This window comes from Halichoerus grypus, chromosome X, assembly GCF_964656455.1.
Source record: "Halichoerus grypus chromosome X, mHalGry1.hap1.1, whole genome shotgun sequence".
NCBI lineage: Eukaryota > Metazoa > Chordata > Mammalia > Carnivora > Phocidae > Halichoerus > Halichoerus grypus.
Genome location: NC_135727.1, coordinates 120,216,332 through 120,234,712, shown reverse-complemented (window position 1 = coordinate 120,234,712; position 18,381 = coordinate 120,216,332). Strand labels below are relative to the sequence as shown.

At 40.1% G+C, this 18,381-nt stretch overlaps 1 protein-coding gene across 2 annotated transcripts in view; it reads right to left on the bottom strand.

Moving 5' to 3' along the window:
- Nucleotides 1-10,663: 10,663 nt before the first annotated feature.
- Nucleotides 10,664-18,381, bottom strand: part of CLTRN (collectrin, amino acid transport regulator) — a 35,705-nt gene continuing 27,987 nt past the window's right edge. The window contains exon 6 of one of the 2 annotated variants that reach the window (XM_078065036.1): nucleotides 10,664-11,533. In XM_078065036.1, coding sequence (XP_077921162.1) covers nucleotides 11,377-11,533 — 157 coding nt within the window. In that variant the 3' untranslated portion in view covers nucleotides 10,664-11,376. The remainder of the gene's footprint in view (nucleotides 11,534-18,381) is intronic. The other variant, XM_078065037.1, reaches the window with a different exon arrangement.

The window sequence follows — 18,381 nt, the reverse complement described above, 5'->3', positions numbered from 1 at the left end:
AGAGAAAAGAGAACCCTTGTTCACTGTTGGTGGGAATGTAAATTGGTGCAGTCACCATGAAAATCAGTATGGAGTTTCCTCAAAAAATTAAAAAAATATAACTATCATATGATCCAGCAATCCCATTTCTGGGTACATATCCAGAGAAAATGAAAACAGGATCTCAAAGAGATATCAACACTCCCATGTTCATTGCAGCATTATTCACAATAGCCAGGATATGGAAACAACCTAAGTGTTTGTCACCGGATGGATGGTTAAAAAAAGATGTGGTATAAGTTCTGGGAATGTAATGTACAGTATGGTTACTATAGTTAACAATACTGTATTGTATATTTGAAAGTTGCTAAGAGTGTAGATTTTATCAAGTCTCACCACAAAAAGAAAAATTGTAACTATGTGAAGTGATTGATGTGTTAACTAACCTTAGCACGGTTATCATTTTTGCAATGTATACATATACCAAATTATTACATTGTACACCTTAAACTTACACAAAGTTATATGTCAATTACATCTCCATAAAGCTGGAAAACAAAACCAAATGCTGCTCTGGGAATGAGCCCCAAGCACAGGCCAACTGAGGCCTCTTCCCCAGCCACCCACCCCAACTCCCACTCACTGTGTAAGGACCTGGGTTTAATAGGATCCTAGTCCGTCCTCCATTACATCTCTAACAGCCTGATCCAATAGGTTCTCTTCTTTCACTTCCAACCCCCTCAGGGCCCCATCTCTCCTGGCCCTTTATAATTTCAGTTTTGAATGGTTAGATCTAGGTGGTAGATATATGGGTATTCATTGTACTAGTCCTCCAACTTTCTTTATGTATGACAATTGTTATAAGAAAAAATAGGGAGTTTGCAGGGGCTGAGGACAGATTATGTAGGGCCCTATTGTCATTTGGGGATTTAGGGTTCTACCCTGAAAGAGACTGGTAGGCATGGAGAGGTTTGAGTAAAGGAATGATAGGGTCTTTCTGTTTTAACAGGATATGTCAGGGTTTTCGTCCTCCATTTCAATCTGACTCTGTTCAAAAGAAGGGAAGTTGCAGTTCTGGTTGTAGTTTTACCAGAGCCTCTAAAACATGCCCTGCATTACCTAGAAGCAAAGCATAAATGGCAAAGGACCTAAATCAAGTATAGCACGGGAATGACCAACAATTCTCCGAAGTGCTATATAAATGCTGAAGCAGAACTAGAATCCTCATCTTTAAAATTTCCAGTTGTGGGCGCCTGGGCAGCTCAGTCGGTTAAGCATCTGCCTTCGGCTCAGGTCATGATCCCAAGGTCCTGGGATCGAGTCCCCTGCCGGGCTCCCTGCTTGGCGGGGAGCCTGCTTCTCCCTCTCCTGCTGCCTCTGCTTGTGGTCTCTCTGTCAAATAAATAAATAAAATCTTTTATTTATTTATTTATTTATTTGACAGAGACACAGCAAGAGAGGGAACACAAGCAGGGGGAGTGGGAGAGGGAGAAGCAGGCTTCCCACTGAGCAGGGAGCCTGATGCGGGGCTCGATCCCAGGACCCCGGGATCATGACCTGAGCCGAAGGCAGACGCTTAACGACTGAGCCACCCAGGCGCCCCAATAAATAAAATCTTAAAAAGATAAAAAAAAAATAAAATTTCCAATTGTGAAATGCATCTAATGTGTGTAAGTTCTGATTTCTCTCTATGCCACCGCCCATGGTACTGTTTTCAGCTTGGACCAAGAATAATCCTGGCAACCACTCTGCATGTTACTCAGTAATGGGGTTTCAGGCACCCCGGTCCCAGTTCTTGTCCTCCATTAAATACACACCTTGGCACATCCAAGTTATTCCCGGAAGAGGAGTTGATGACAAAGTACATTTTAAGTGAAAATAAACAAAAAGTAGAACAATATAATTAAAATATGGAAACTAAAAGAATCAGTTGCTATAAAGCCTCTAACAATGTATGAACACTTTAAAACGCTATATGACTTTGGGCAATATATTTAAATTCACTTAGCCTCCACTTCTTTTTTTGTGAGGTAGGATTAGTAATACTTGCTATTGGGTGAATAATGAAAAGCACTAAAAATTAGTTAATAAAATGAATCCTGTGAATAAAACTTTTATATTCTTTATAAAAAGTGATATTGAAAAAAACCTCAACTTGCATTCACCAAGAAAAGAAAAGAAAGATTTACTTAGGGAAAACATTTTACTACGTGGATAAATATTCATTGACACAATGACCAAATCTTAGAAGTAAGACAACCTATCTATCTGGAAAGAAATACAGATCTGGCAGGGAGGTGATAAAAGGGAATACATAGCTATGTGAGGCATCTATTTGGATTCTCAACACAAAGAAAGAACTATGAAACTCTGAGAAAAAAACTGCCAAGTACACTGGTTTCTAGCCCCCACAACACCCTCGATTCCCCCAAAGGGCTCCAGTATTATCTTCGGGGGGGTTTTCTCAATGGCATTTTATTTGCCGATCTACTAGAATGTGCTGTGTCAAAGCACTACAGTTGAAACTGTAACCCGGGGCTTTCTGCAATCATTGTACTACCGAAATGAACTTTGGTATTCCCCTTTATAGCTAAGCAGATGATAATCTAGCAAGTAAATACTATAATATGTGATGGGAATTCAACATGAGCCTCCATCAGCCTTGGAATGATGGCAGATACTAACATCGGCAAACCTCTGTCACTTTTGAGCAAGCAGATTTTAGTTCTTACGTTCATTGATTTAAATTCTCTTCAGTTCTTCAAAGAGCATGTTAGATTACCTGGAATTGTGCTAAAGAAAACCCAAAAAGCTTATCATATGAATGAATTGTTCCACTGCTGGCCTGTGGCCCTGTTCTCCCAGGGACCTTTGAGTCTTTGCTTGTAACAGCCCCACGTAATGAAAAAACTGGATGAGTGACTCATATCCACATACCTGGCAGACAAATCACAGGCACTAATCTTCAATGTAAAAGAGTCTAAGTATCATTAGAATTTGACCAGATGCACAAAGTTCTACCATATTGACTAGTTAATTCAACAAAACAGCTTGTCCATCTGGTGAGATAGAATTTTTTAACTGAATTGATTGGGAGGACAGTTGATTCAATAAATGTCAACTAGTTCAATGATAGTCATAAAATAAAAGAATAAAAAAAAATAATTTAAAAACAGGATCATTACCTAATTGAGTTGAAGTTAATATGGGATAATTAGTGGAGTTACACAAGTTTCTCTCTGTCTCTCTCCTCTCTTCAGGGCTTGTACAGGATTATATCCTCTGGGGGGAAATGAAGGTATTGTTGGGGCTAGAAGTAATGTGTCCTTGGAAGTTTTTTCTTTGCAATTACAGTTGACCCCCGAACAATGTGGGAGTTAGAGGCACCAATCCCCTGGGCAGTAGAAAATTCAGGTATAACTTTCGACTCCCCAAAAACTTAACTGCTAACAGCCTACTGTTGACTGGAAGCCTTACCAATAAGATAAATAATCAGTTAATACATATTTTGTATGTTATATGTATTATATACTGCATCCTTACAATCGACTGAACTAGAAAAAAGAAAATGTTAAGAAAATCATAAGAAAGGGAAAATACATTATAGTACTATACTGTAAAAAATCCACATATAAATGGAATAGATACTTGATCTATATTCCTACCAGCTGTCTCCCTACCAGATCTATGTGTGGTTGTGTCTTTCCAGATGGGTAGGTTATCTATTTCTGAGATTCAGCCATTGTAAATATAAATATATATTCATATAGTAAAATATTTCCCTTAAACAAACACTTTCATTCCTCTTTATGGCCTCAAGTTGAGTAGTCTCAATATCAATTTTAATAAATAAAAAATTTCATTCACAAAGCACATTTTCTTTATTAATTTTGCTGTTTTTATTATTTATTTATTTCTGTTCTCTCAATAACCTTTTGGGCAGATAGGGCAAGTATTAGTTCCTTTTTAAAACTAGTCTAGGGACGCCTGGGTGGCTCAGTCACTTAAGCATCTGCCTTCGGCTCAGGATACAATCCCAGGGTCCTGGGATCGAGTCCCACATCAGGCTCCTTGCTCAGCAAGGGGCCTGCTTCTCCCTCTGCTTGTGTTCTCTCTCTCTGACAAATAAATTTAAAAAATCTTTTAAAAATATAGAAATAAATAAAACTAGTCTATTTACACCAAGTGGAGAGAACTTATTTCATGGGATTGCCTTCCCTCCATTCTTGCGAATCCCTACACACCTGGGACAACACAATAGTTAATGGTGGTATTAGGATTAGAACCCACGCCATACAGGTAATACTGTGCATATACCATGTATTAATCTGCTCCCATTGGGATCTGGGGCAGCATCCCATCACCAAACACTTGAATATTTCTGCATTTGATATTATTAAATACAATAAATACAGATCATGAAGAGCATTGTATCCGTTCAGGTCAGGTGTTGCCAACAAATGATTTTCAGAGTGTTTTGGATTTGGGAGTTGCAGGTAAGGGACTGTGGTTATGTATTCCTCTAGCCCCAGTGCTCTCCGCCACTATGTGAAGCAACTAACCATTAATATACAATGACTACTTGCACACCTTTTTTCTCTTACTCCAAGCCTCTCTTAGATGGCAAACCAATCTACTGGCGGTCAGCAGAGAGAACCATTAACCCCAAGTATGTTCTCTGTCACCTTCATTGTGCACAAGATTTAATTCTGTTCATTCTTTTACTACTAAGAGCTCAAATACACTACACAAAAGCACTCAATTTTTTCCCCATTTATTTATTTCTCCCTCAACTTCTTCTCTGGCTTCTTTCAGAATGGTCAAAGAGAGAGGAGGAGAAGTAAAAGGACAAGACCATATCACAGAAAAGTCAGGAAGAAAGAGTGTGTCAAAGAGGAGGGCAGGGTGCCCTATACTGTAAAATGATTCCAAGAGATTCAGGAGGGTGAGGACCAGGAAGCTGTGACTTTAACAACCAGAAATTCACTAGTGACTTTGAGGAAGCAGTTTCCTCCAGGTTATGGGAATGGATGCCAGAATGCAAAGAGCTGGGAAGCAAGTGGATGGTGGTAAGGCCAAGATGCTGAATATAGACCTAATTTTTAATGAGCCAGGATCGATGTCCTTTAAAGGTCTCCAGAGTATCTATGAGTTCCTTGTACTAGTTCCATTGCTTTCTTATTCTTCCATTAAAACCTGTTTTTCCTCAAGCACTGACAATAAAATACAGACAAAGCTAGTTCTTATTAAATTATCTTCTGTTTTCATTAAATTGCTGGCATTATAAGTTTGTCTTCTAATATTTTATATCATAAATGTATAATACTTAAGCTATATTATGGGTTAATATGCTCCTGTGAGCTGGCCTGAAGCCTGTCTTACCATGTATGGCATATATTTATATGGGGAACATCTTTCCTAAATTCCAAGGAATCGGCTAGAAAACTAAGAGCTTGAGCCATAGGAAATTGTCATTTTTGTAGATCAAAAATGATTATGTAGCAGGAATTTTATCTGATTCAACTTTGTAAGTTTTCAAATGCAACCATGATACAAACTGAATGTTGCCACAATCACTCATTGTTCACTAATTATGGTGGGCTATGAATTAATGGTTTAGGGTGACAAAGTCCAGGGAGTCCAGGGAGTCCAGGGAGTCCAGGGAGTGATTAAGACATTAGTCTTAATTGAACTTTTGCTAAACTTTGCATATAAGGACCACTTGTTCACTCTACCAAGACACCTGACAGTGGCACTTCTAGCTTGCCTGCCCATGGTGGCTAGTGTTCACCTTTGTTCTATGCCATGCCCAGGAGCTCACGTTCCACCCTTTCCAATGGTCTTGGTTATGACCTAGCCCTGTTGTTCTGGGAACCCACTTTCAGATTGGGTCAAAAGACATCAGACACTTGGGAAAAAAAACTAAGATCACTGTCTCTGGGTCTGAATAAATGTTTCCCTTTATCCAACACCCCACACTCACATTATTATTATATAATCACTAATTTTCAAAAAATATAAGTGACATCAAAGAGTAACTCTGGAAAAACTACATCTAGGAACACAGTTGTCATTTCATTACTGGCAAAATTCTCCCCTACTGCCCGGTACACTGGCACCAACCATTTGCACCCTGCTACTGCCCCCACTGTGTTATAATAAAGAAGAGACTAATGCTGTGCTTTATAAGTTGGTTCATATTCTGTACCCATAACTGATATAAAATTCTTTTTCAAACAATGCTATAAAAATGAAGGGCAAAATAAATCAATAAATAACAACCAGAAACCATTCATTCATTCATTCATTCATCCCCAAATTCCCTAAAATAAATGGTATTCTTAGTAATAAGCTTAATCTTGTCATAAATAATGAATGGGTCCCTTCTAAAATATTCCTCTGTTTACATTTCCTGAACCTAGCATGATATTTTACATGGAGTGGACATTCAATAAGTTCTTGAGGCAGAAAGGAAGGAGCAAAGGAAAGATAGTAGGAAAGAAGGGGGGAAATCTTCCTTGCATTTGCTTATGTAATGAAGATAACTAGACATGCAATATTTTTTATGAAGAAAAACAAGATGTAAAAGGGGAAATAAAATATTATGTTAAGGGGCCCCATGAATTTGAAATAAGGACTGGGAATTTGGACTCTTGAGGGGTTTTTTACTCTTTTTGGTTCTTAACCTGTGTTCTCTCCCATTCTTTGTTCCTTATCCAGGAATGATAAATGTGCATATTTCACTTGATGATGTTCATATCTGGAATCTGATCATGGATCATTTGAAATGCAGGAACTTACCGCATTCTTTTTTTTTTAAGATTTATTTTTTTGAAAGAGAAAGAGAGAGAGAATGAGCAGGGGTGGGGCAGAGGGAGGGGGAGAGCGAGAATCCCAAGAAGACTCCACGCTGAGGGGAGCCTAACAAGGAGCTCAATCCCAGAACCCCGAGATCATGACCTGAGCTGAAACCAAGAGTTGGCCACTCAACTGACTAAGCCACCCAGGTGCCCCTGCATTCTTTAATATAGTGATGTTTGGGGGTGCCTGGGTAGATCAATTGGTTGTGTCTGACTCTTGGTTTCAGCTCAGGTCATGATCTCATGGGTCATGGAATGGAGCCCCACATTGGGCTCCAGGCTCAGCGGGGAGTCCGCTTGTCCCTCTCCCTCTGCTCCTCCTCCCACTCATAGTCTCTCTCAAATAAATAAATCTTAAAAAAATGATAGAGTGATGTTTGTATTGGTTACTCCTTGTGGAAAACATGGAAGGTGAAACTACACCAAAAAAAAAAAAACCAAAAACCCACCCACACACACAAAAAAACCAACACAAAAGTCACTTGCATTTACGTTTCTTCTATGAAACAAATCCAGATATCACCATCCCACCTAATTCTTTAAGTGACTTGTTTTTCAGGTGCTTCTGTTTTTCCAGTTTCATCACAGTTTTGGTTAAGGACTTGGAGAGTGGAATGACAGCTATATTTCCACTTGCTTTACACCATTTTATTTCCAGTATATATCACCTCACAGTGTGCTCCCTTGTGACACATTATGGGATCAGTAAATTAAAAATGAAAGGTGTGGTTGATGACTGACTGCTCTCTAATTACCCAGAGTGTTTGTCAAAGGCAGTAGGCAGAAGGCATAAACCCCATCTTGCTGTTATATTGACTGTCAAGTTTATAGCTCATTTCTGCTAGCATAGAAAACTTCCCCAATAAGGGAATCAATCCCCTCAGCATCAGGATAAACAGACAGTGAAGAAAATGATCTAGTGATCAAGCTGGTTCATCCCATGCTTTCAAAATAAGAAGCCTATCTGGGATGAGTGTTTCTCAACCTGTTGTCACCCCATTATTGAGACTTTTTAAACATCTTTTCCTAATAGCTCATCCAGAAAATGTTAATACCATAGGTATACTTTTTATCTGTTTATGGACAGTGGTCCTTTGGAGGAGTATAAGCCATTGTAACATCTTAACTTTTTTTCTCCCCACTAAGAACAATTTCCATCATCTTGAGAATGCATGTCTTGGATTATGCTTGCTAGTACACACTGAATTCTGATGATGTTTCACCATTCTGTATGCAAAGCTACCCTATTCTGGAGTATTCAACTCAAGAAAATGTAAGATAGAAAATGGTTCTTTAGCAAATCATATATTATCAACTGAGAGAACAAATCTCCTTCCTCTCCTAAAAAGGAGGAAGCCCTAATAATATTAAAGAGCAATATGATTCCCAAGTCAAAATGGTGTCCAAATCAAAAATCTCACACCCACAATTTCAAACTCCTCCACCTACAGGGAGAGGGGCAGGCTTTGCTCTCAGAAAGGATAAGACTATGAGCTTGCAACAGTTGCCCTCTCATTTACTTGTTTCTCAGCACACATTTATTGAGCTCTGTAGACTTTCAACTCTGTGAGGGCGGGGATTGTGTTTGATTTTTGCTCACCACGGTAGAACAAAGGACAGAAAGAAGGAAGGGAGAAAGGAAGGAAAGAGAAAGACAGGGTGCTATGCTAAGTGATTCGAACACTGCCCCCAAGAATATTATATGTAGTGTGAAGATACAGATATGTAAAAACAAATAAAGTAAAATATTATAATAATTTTCATTAAAAAGATACATAGCTATGGTGAGGTTACAAATTAGTGGTTAATTCTATCTGGTTAGAGGTGGGGGGAAGTGAAATAGGTTATGAGAATGTTCAAGGAGACAGTGTATTCAGATTTTTGTGGGCCCTTAGGGTACTCTTGGCTGTATGGTCTCCTTCCTCCATAAAAACACATTTAAATATAACGTAACTGTGGTACAGCAAGATGAGTATAATTATCGGGGCAGTCTAGGAACACATAACTGGGAGGTCCAGCAAAGACCTCCAGGAGGGGCAAGATGTTTAAGTGAAAGAAAGGCTAAGGACAAGCTGAAAGAGTGGCTGAGAGACAGGGAACTGTGTAGAGAGAACAGCTTGTTCAAAGGCCTGGAAGTGAGAGATCTGTTATGACTAGATGAAAGAGAGAAAGAGATAAAGAGGAGCAGGGTGCGAGATTAGAGGTAAGACTGCAGCAGGTCCTGCCTGTGTTTTAAAAGTCTGGCTTTATCCTAAAGATAATAAAAAGCCATTTAAAAGCATCTATGTTATGGGCACCTGGGTGGCTCAGTTGGTTAAGCGACTGCCTTTGGCTCAGGTCAGGATCCTGGGGTCCTGGGATCGAGCCCCACATCGGGCTCCCCCTGCTCTGCGGGGAGCCTGCTTCTCCCTCTGCCTGCCGCTCCCCCAGCTTGTGCTCTCTCTCTCTGTCAAATAAATAAATAAAGTCTTTTTTTTAAAAAAAAGCATCTATGTTAGGAACCAACAGGATCAAGTTTACATTTTGGATATTCATTCAAGCTACATTACAGCCAATGGGCTGGAGAGGGTATGGTGGATATTCTGGGGGTCCACCGGGCCCCCTCTTCAAGATCCATGTACCTATCCCCAGCTTCTGGAGACACTGGCTTTTGAAGGCTCACAGCTGATACATTCGATGGGAGTTGCCCCCAGCCACAGGGAACTACCTTTCCCAAGAGCAGACCCTCCCCCAGAGAGCACCCATGGCCATGACTGGCTAATGTGGAGATACAAAGGCCCAGGTACCTTATCTCAATCAGGGACAACCTCAGCTCCTAGGCTTCTGGAAGGATTGGCTAAAGCCTCTGTTGTAATCATGTTGCTGGTCACTTCTCCCTCTGCCTAATCCTACTCTTATTAGTTTCCTATTGCAGCATAACACCTTACTGCAAACTCAGTGGCTTAAAAAAAGCACACATTTATCATCTCACAGTGTCGCTGGGTCAGGAGTCTGGGCACATCTTAACTGGGTCCTCTGCTCAGGCTGTAATCAAAGTGTTGACCAGACGGCATTCTCATCTGGAGACAGTCTGACTGGGGAAAAATCCACTTCCGAGCTCACTTTAGTTGTTGACAGATTTCATTTTCTTGTGGCTGAAGGACTGAGGACCTCAGCTTCTGGCTGGCTGTTGGCAGAAGCTGTCTTCAGTGCTGAGAGGCCACCAACAATTCCTAAAGTCTGCTCACAGTCTCTTTCATGTAGGCTTTCCAAACATGGCCATTTACTTAATCAAGCCAGCAAGGAGAGTCTCTAGAACAAGTCTGCTAGCAAGACAGACTCAGACATAATATAAAGTAATTGCAGGAGTAACATCTCTTCATCTTTGCTGTAGTCCACGCAGAAGCAAGTCAGAGGTCCCATCCTCACTCAAGGAGAGGGGTTACATAAAGGCGTGAACATTAGGAAATGGCAGACATCTTAGAGTCTATTTGCCACACCTACCTTCCTCACTTCTTACAGGTGTATCTCCTGAGAGCACTCCCCAATAAACCTTCTGCCTGCAACTACCCATCTTGGAGTCTGTATCTGGGGAGCAACCCTGGGGCAGTAAAGGGAGTTAGAAACTGTTGCTGTAACATCAACTATGGGTGATAGCAGTAGGAGACTGAGCAGCAAATTTTCTTTCTATTCATAAATGTATAATAATTTATTATTAGAGATTAGAATAGTCATGGCCTATCAGGAAATAAAATGAAGTCTACAAACTATAAGATGTCTTCAAGCAAGGATACACACAACAAAAATAATTCATTTCTAGGGTTGTAGAACAGATTACACATAACTAGTAAAAATTAGGCTTACTAATTTCCACAGTATGAAAATAAATCTCAGACCACAATCAGTCACATAATTAAAAAGAGATGATTAGCACTTTTATTAAATTCACGGAGATTGTACTTTTACAAATTGCAGAAATAGTCAACCAATAGGGCTGCCTTATTAGAGAATGATAGAGAATAAGTTAAGTATTGGTATGATAACAGGATCAAATTCCACCTTGTGTATTAACACTCCCACTTTCATCATTCATATCCCATTACAAACATTGTATTTTATTCTTCCTTAGTCATATACAGAGTGATATAAACAATATTCAAAAAGGATCCATTTTCAAAGATTTTTACACCATATTATGCATATTCTCCACTGGAAAAATATCTCTCCGTAGGTCTTCAAAGTGTGAAAAAATATATATTTCCGGAAATGCTTAATACTAATGCACTTTTAAGCCAATAACTAAAGACACCACATGACTACATTTACACATTGTGTTGTCAGAGAAATATTTTAGAATATTTTGAGTAGTCAACAGCTTACAATTCCAGTGGTCTTCATGGGTATAAATGACGGCCTTTTACTTTCATGCACATGCAAAATTTCTTAGAAAAGAAGAGTGGTGAAACAAAATAGATGATCTGCCCTTGATAATTTATAATGCTCAGCAGTTGCACAGAAACAAGTGTTGAGTTTCTTGGGGAAGCAAAACAGCAGCCCTTCAGAGAGGGGTGAGCCGCTCATCCTCTGTCATGAAGGCATCGTTAATGTGCCCCCCCTTCATGTCCAGAGGATCGCAGGGGATGCCATTCTCAATTGTGATCATGTTTTCACACTTATCTTCAGTGTCATCCACTTCAGATGGTCCTTTGCTCTTCCTAAATGCACACAAAAAGAATGATTGGGGTCTAGAAGAAGAAAGCCTGGTCTTCTGTACAAACATGGAGGGCAAGAAAGGGAAGAGGAAACCTAGAATGGTGAAATAATTGATGGCATTCCATACTTCAAATAAACTACAAAGCTCATAAAGAGCTAATGAGGTGAAAAGTTGCTACAAGATAAGAAATCTACATGGATGGGGCTCATCAATGGATACCCAACCATTGAGTAAGAGATGATTTGGGAACAGAGTATTCACACAGTCTCAGTCTATCACCCCCACAAGCAATGTACTGATTATAGAGATATTTGTATTTTGTCAAGGAAGAAATCTGGTGAACATCACCAAAAATGAGACAAATTGACAAGTGCCTCCAGATATGATGCACTGAGATTTTATCTATAAAATTCTGTGTTCTGTGTTCCTACCCCACCTCATCACCATTTTTTTTTTTTACCTGAATCTCTCAGGAGGAAGTAATCAGACAAGTCCAAATTTTAAAATATTTTTTTTGGTGGGCAATACACCCATATAAATTTTAAAATATTTTATAAAACAGCTGATCTGGACTCAGCACAGAGTAGGCACTCAAGTGATGTGCTTAGAGTTGGATGGACAGACATGGATGGACACGGATAGTTGGCTAGCTAGTTAGACAGACGGATGGATCAATAAATGTAGATCAATGGCTGGTTGGCTGGATGATAAATTAATGGATGGATGGACTAATGCTGCAGGCAAAGTTACTTAGACAGTAGCCCAAGGTAGATCTTGAATGGGATCCACCACAGAAAGAGAAAGAAAGAAAAGAAAAGAGAAGGGAAGGGAAGGGGAGGGAAGGGAGAATATATACACACATAATATTTCTTGTATCTCTTGTATTCTTGCTTTTCCAAATGAATGGAAGAAAATATTTGTTTTCCTACCTTAGGAATTAGGAGTTAGTATAGATTTTGCCAGGCTTTGCTGATAGTTTATTAGATAATTCCAAACAGCTGAGGTTCATAAAGAAAGGTAAAGTATCATTCCAATACTGTAGATTCCACTGTCATCACTTGAAAGTGTTTTGCTATTAGATATGCCACCGTCAGGTGTCACAATTTATCACTACAGGCCTAATGCTAGGTTAGAAGTTGGGGGGTCCTAGTCCCAGAGACCTAGGAATGGATAAGCTGCTGTGTTTTTCCATCCTCAGGGTGAAGACACTGTACTGGCCATTCTAAGCTTCAGCCATCAGCAATTAGGGCAGGTTGGGGTGAGCACAAAGTTTCATGTGATGAGAAGGTCCGACAGCCAGGTGAAATCACCTACCAGAGGACTAGAATACTTTGCCCCCTCTCTTGTGGACGGGAGTCTTGTTACTTTCCATGTCCTCCAAAAGGCAAAAGCAGTTGACATTCTATAACCATCAATCATATCATTTCCATTCATAGTACCCAACATTCATTGAATAACTATGTTTTGAGTTACTACTATGTGTTCAAACAGACAGTCCTTGTCTTAAAGTGAAAAGAAAGGACTTAATAAAAGGGGAAAACTCCAAATTTCACTCATCCTCCCTCCCCATTTTTATGGATTATAAAAAAGAGCAGTGATGTTTCAGTAGGGATGAAGCCCCAGTAGTAACAAATGGATATTTATAAATTATCATCAAAAAATGTCTAGTTCGTGCAATTTCCCCACACTCACTCCTCACTGGGCTTGGAGTGAATAAGAATTCTCCACAACAATAAACAGATTTTAAACAGTCAAATCTTACTCTAAAATATATATATTGTGTATATAAGTATGAAACTCATATTACAAAAATCTTAGTGGAGGGAGCATTCTAAAGCAGGTGGTAATGCAATGGGAGTCTTAGAAATAGACACCAGCTCCTTCAGTTAAGAAAGTGTTTTTACCAGGGCACCTGGGTGGCTCAGTCGTTAAGCGTCTGCCTTCAGCTCAGGTCATGATCCCAGGGTCCTGGGATCCAGCCCCGCATCGGGCTCCCTACTCTGCGGGAAGCCTGCTTCTCCCTCTCCCGCTCCCCCTGCTTGTGTTCCTGCTCTCGCTCTCTCTCTCTGTCAAATAAATAAATAAAATCTTTTTTAAAAAAAGTGTTTTTACCAAGTTAGATGAAAAATCACAGGGAGCTGAACACATGCGGATCACTGCAAGGAATCTCACTTTCCCCTCCCAACCATAAAGGAGAACTAATCCATTAGGTCTCACAAAGGAATGGGGAAGAACTAAAAAGAAAGATGCAAACAGACGGGGACAAGTTTGTCTTCTTTAGAAGAAGGATTTCTCAACCAAAAAGATTCTGAGCAAGATGGCTGTGGAAATGCATCTAATGGAGCTGTGCCCGTGCCAAATTAGGCACATATTGTGCTTTTGTGACCTTAGATCCAGTTGTTCAGAGTCTTGGCATTGCCGGGCTCCACAAACTGCAGTGTCAGTAACGTGCTGGCTGGACACGATAAGCAGCTCAAAGGTTATCTAACAGTAATATGGCACTTGGTCACATTTCATAGTGTGTACTGTAATAAACTGATTCACTGCCTCTGCACTGCTCTTACTAACAATAATAAAACTTAACTATCTTTCTGGATCATTCTGATTTGATGTTCTGCTAAAAACATGAATTCTTTTTCCTGAAAAATAAAATTGAGTGTTAATGACTTCCTCTGTTCTTGCAATATCCGGTGGTTTAGGAAGATTTTTTTAAAAAAGTAACTAAAATACCTGAAACTAGTTCTTAAAAACCTTGAGAGTACATACTTCTCATAAGTCCAGAGAGAAGAGCGGCAAAAGAGGGGACAAAAAAAAAGACCAGGTTACCCTCAGAGCTAAGGGGTGTTGAGGAGCAGGGTTTGCTCAAGATAAAGTAGTGGTGGGGCGCCTGGGTGGCTCAGGTGGTTAGGCGTCTGCCTTCTGCTCAGGTTGTGGTCCCGGGGTTCCTGGGATTGAGCCCCGAGTCGGGCTCCCTGCTCAGGGAGCCTGCTTCTCCCTCTCTCTCTGCTGCTCCCCCTGCTCATGCTCTCACTCACTCTCAAATAAATAAATAAATAAATAAATAAATAAAATCTTTTTAAAAGAAAGATAAGAGGCACCTGGGTGGCTCAGTCATTAAGCATCTGCCTTCAGCTCAGGTCATGATCCCAGGGTCCTGGGATCGAGCCCCCATCAGGCTCCCTGCTCAGAGGGAAGCCTGCTTCCCCCCTCCCACTCCCTCTGCTTGTGTTCCCTTTCTAGCTGTGTCTCTGTCAAATAAATAAATAAAATCTTTAAAAAAAAAAAAAGATAAAGTAGTGGTGGCTGAAAGCACAAAGAATATTTCTGTCTCCCTTCAAACTAGATAGGGCTGAAGAGCCAAGGCCCAAGAATAGCCAGAAAAACAACAAAGGATAGACAAATATGATTTTGAAACAGAACAGAATTAATTATTGGGGAATGAGAACTATCCTCATAATCAGTATGGATGATTCCTGGGGAAAATGTCAGTGTTACTGGAATGATTTCAGTGGGCATTGCAGTCCAGTCAGATTGATGGGCTTTGGGATCCAGCCTATCTGGTTTTAAATACAGTTACTACTAACTTTCTGACCATGTGACTATAGGCAGGTTGCTTTATGTCTGCTGTGTGGTAGTGATAATAATAGCAATTAGTGGGGCGCCTGGGTGGCTCAGTCATTAAGCGTCTGTCTTCGGCTCAGGTCATGATCTCAGGGTCCTGGGTTCGAGCCCCGCATCGGGCTCCCTGCTTGGCGGGAAGCCTGCTTCTCCCTCTCCCACTCCCCCTGCTTGTGTTCCCTCTCTAGCTGTGTCTCTCTCTGTCAAATAAATAAATAAAATCTTTAAAAATAATAATGATGATGATAATTAGTAACTACTACATGACAGAAACCAGACTAAGTGCTTTTTTTCTCATTTAGTTCCTATTTATCTCATTTAATCATCTCATTTAATTCCTATTGCAATATTATAAAGATTTTATTATTATCCCTGCTTTTCTTTCTTTTTTTTTAAAGACTTTATTTATTTATTTGAGAGAGAGAGCACAGAGGGAGAAGCAGACTCCCGACTGAGCAGAGAGCCCGGGAGGCTTGACCCCAAGACCCTGAGATCATGACCTAAGCCGAAGGCAGACGCTTAAGCAACTGAGCCACCCAGGTGCCCCTTATTATCCCTGTTTTTCAAATGAAGGAGCTAAGACTCAACTATGTAGAGCAGCTTATCTTTGAGAATGGAACAAGATTGGTGAAACCAGTGGACCTAGAACTCTACTTAATCTCCCCAGGCTTCACTCAAAACACATATTTGATTCCTATTGAGTATGTACATTTAAGAACAGCAAAGGAAAACAATTAGCTCTAACATTTCTGATTTTATTTACACATCTATTTTTGAGACTTAATTAAAACTTTATAAGAATGTGAAATTTCAGTATATGAAAATGTTGGCTGAGCCCCATCCCCTTGTTTGAAAAGCAGTATTTGTAGAAATCTAAATGTATTTCTGCTTACTACTGACCTTATGGGAATAGAAATATAACCAGAAATAAACCAAGTGAATTTACTAATGACTCTGCTCAACTGTGAGCATTAGCTAGGATTCTATGTCCTGAGTCCTTAACCTGGCTTTGTTACCAAGTGCAAGACTATAATCTCCTTGTAGGCAGGGACCATCCACGTTATCTGTGTATGTATCTTCCCTGATAAATACTAGAGCTCCCATCACAGAATGGATGGTCAGTAAAGGAATAAGGTATTTTTTACCTCTTTGGGCCTTGGCTTCTGGAGAGATGAATTTAGAGCACTTTCCAGTGTATAAAGCACTTGTGTGTATTCTCTAACTTTGTCTTCTCATCATCATAACTATTTTTTTTAAAGATTTTATTTATTTATTTGACAGAGAGAGACACAGCGAGAGAGGGAACACAAGCAGGGGGAGTGGGAGAGGGAGAAGCAGGCTTCCCGCAGAGCAGGGAGCCCGATGCGGGGCTCGATCCCAGGACCCTGGGATCATGACCTGAGCCGAAGGCAGACGCTTAACGACTGAGCCACCCAGGCGCCCCCATCATCATAATTATTTAAGAAAATATTATCCTCATTTTCCATATGTGACCGGCTCAAGATCACCCAGATAATAAGCACCAGAGCCTGAGACTGGAACCCAAAACCAAGAGTATCAATCCAGTGCTTTTTCTACTAAACCACACATCACACCAACTGCATCACCGTTGTCATTGTTACATCACCATGGCCATCACAACCATTGCTATCATCATCATTATCATCATCATAAAGCTGAACAGAGAACTAAAACATCTACTTGTGGGCCAGCACTAGACACAGATCTAGTACGGACATCATTGTGGAGTACATGCATTTCATCTTGGGTACCTGCCCACCTACCCAGCTGCCTAATTGTATCCCAAAGGTAAAAAAAAAAAATCATTTTCCAGCTTTTTTTCCTTCAACAAGTCTCTCGTTTCCACAAACTGCTATTCTTAACTAGATGGTAACAGCAAAGCAACTTCCTCAAGTTATTTCACAAGGAGGTGGCATTTGTAATGGTGTGCTGAAGCTGGCTGGTATAGGCTTGCGACAGGTGACTGTTAAATATTCAGAAATTTCATACCTGATAGGAAATCAACAAACGCTACAAATTGGGATTTTTTTTTTTTTACAAAGCTGGTTAACCAGTTCACCACTATTATAGTAAACAGTAACCCTAATAAGATCATTTGCTTTTTAACATATGTGTTTGTTAACTAATAAAATCCCAAACAATGAGCCATTGAACTGGAAAATTTTTTATAGTATCATGACAATTTCTGGATGAAAACGAGATCTCTTTTCAGTATCTCTTAGTCACAGAAATGGGTTAAGCTGATCTTGGATAATAATACTGTTTATTTAGTGCATGCTAGGTACTTTATACACATTTATCTCATCCAATCTTCATGGAAGCCCTGTGAGATATTATCTTCTTACTACAGATGGAGAAACAGTCCCATGGAAATTGGATGACTCGACCAAGGTCATCTGACTAACGGGTACAGCTGGTGTTTGAGTTCACTAGCTTGGCCCCCAATGACTGTATACTTTACAGCCAGCAGCTATGAATAATCAGTGTAATGCTGTTACTGACACAGGTAAAAGAATTGTTAAAGCTTTCCTTGAGAAATTTCCTCAACAGTAAGTTTAAATATGCATATGTCGTAGATGACAGTGGCACTCTTCTCCACAGAAGCAAAATGGTAACTGAGATGACCCTGCAGTCTCTCCTGGCCTTCTAAATGTAAGATTTTGTATAATGCAAACTATGTTTGTTAATATCTAATGTATGGATTGAATTGTTGAGCAAGTCTTTGTCTTCCTCAGGACTAAAGGCATTGGGGGCAACTCCTGCCTTTTCCATGATTAGAAAGGGCTTTCATCACCATTACCAGGGCTCTCCCCACTCCAGACTGCACCCTCTCCACACCTTCGAAGCAATACTTTGCTCAAGAGAAGCCCACCACAGATTGTATCTAACTTAAAACACAACAAATCAATTTATCTTCAGAAGGTTGTCATAACTGTCCTGACTCTATTTGCCAATCAGTGATGCTCTCCAGGTTTACGCAAGAGATTTGTCTGTCTGATTCCCTAGTCAGAACACAAAATGAATTTGCGAAGGCAAGGTTGTGACAACAGCCTCATTTCTCCTGGGCAACAGATTATGATGCTACACACCCAATTATTATATTACCGCAGAACCTGCTCAGCAGGAAAGAGATAGCACAAGCTGGAAGACCAGCAAATGGCAGGATAATAAAATAACAGTAACAGCTAACACTTATTGAGCGCTCACCAT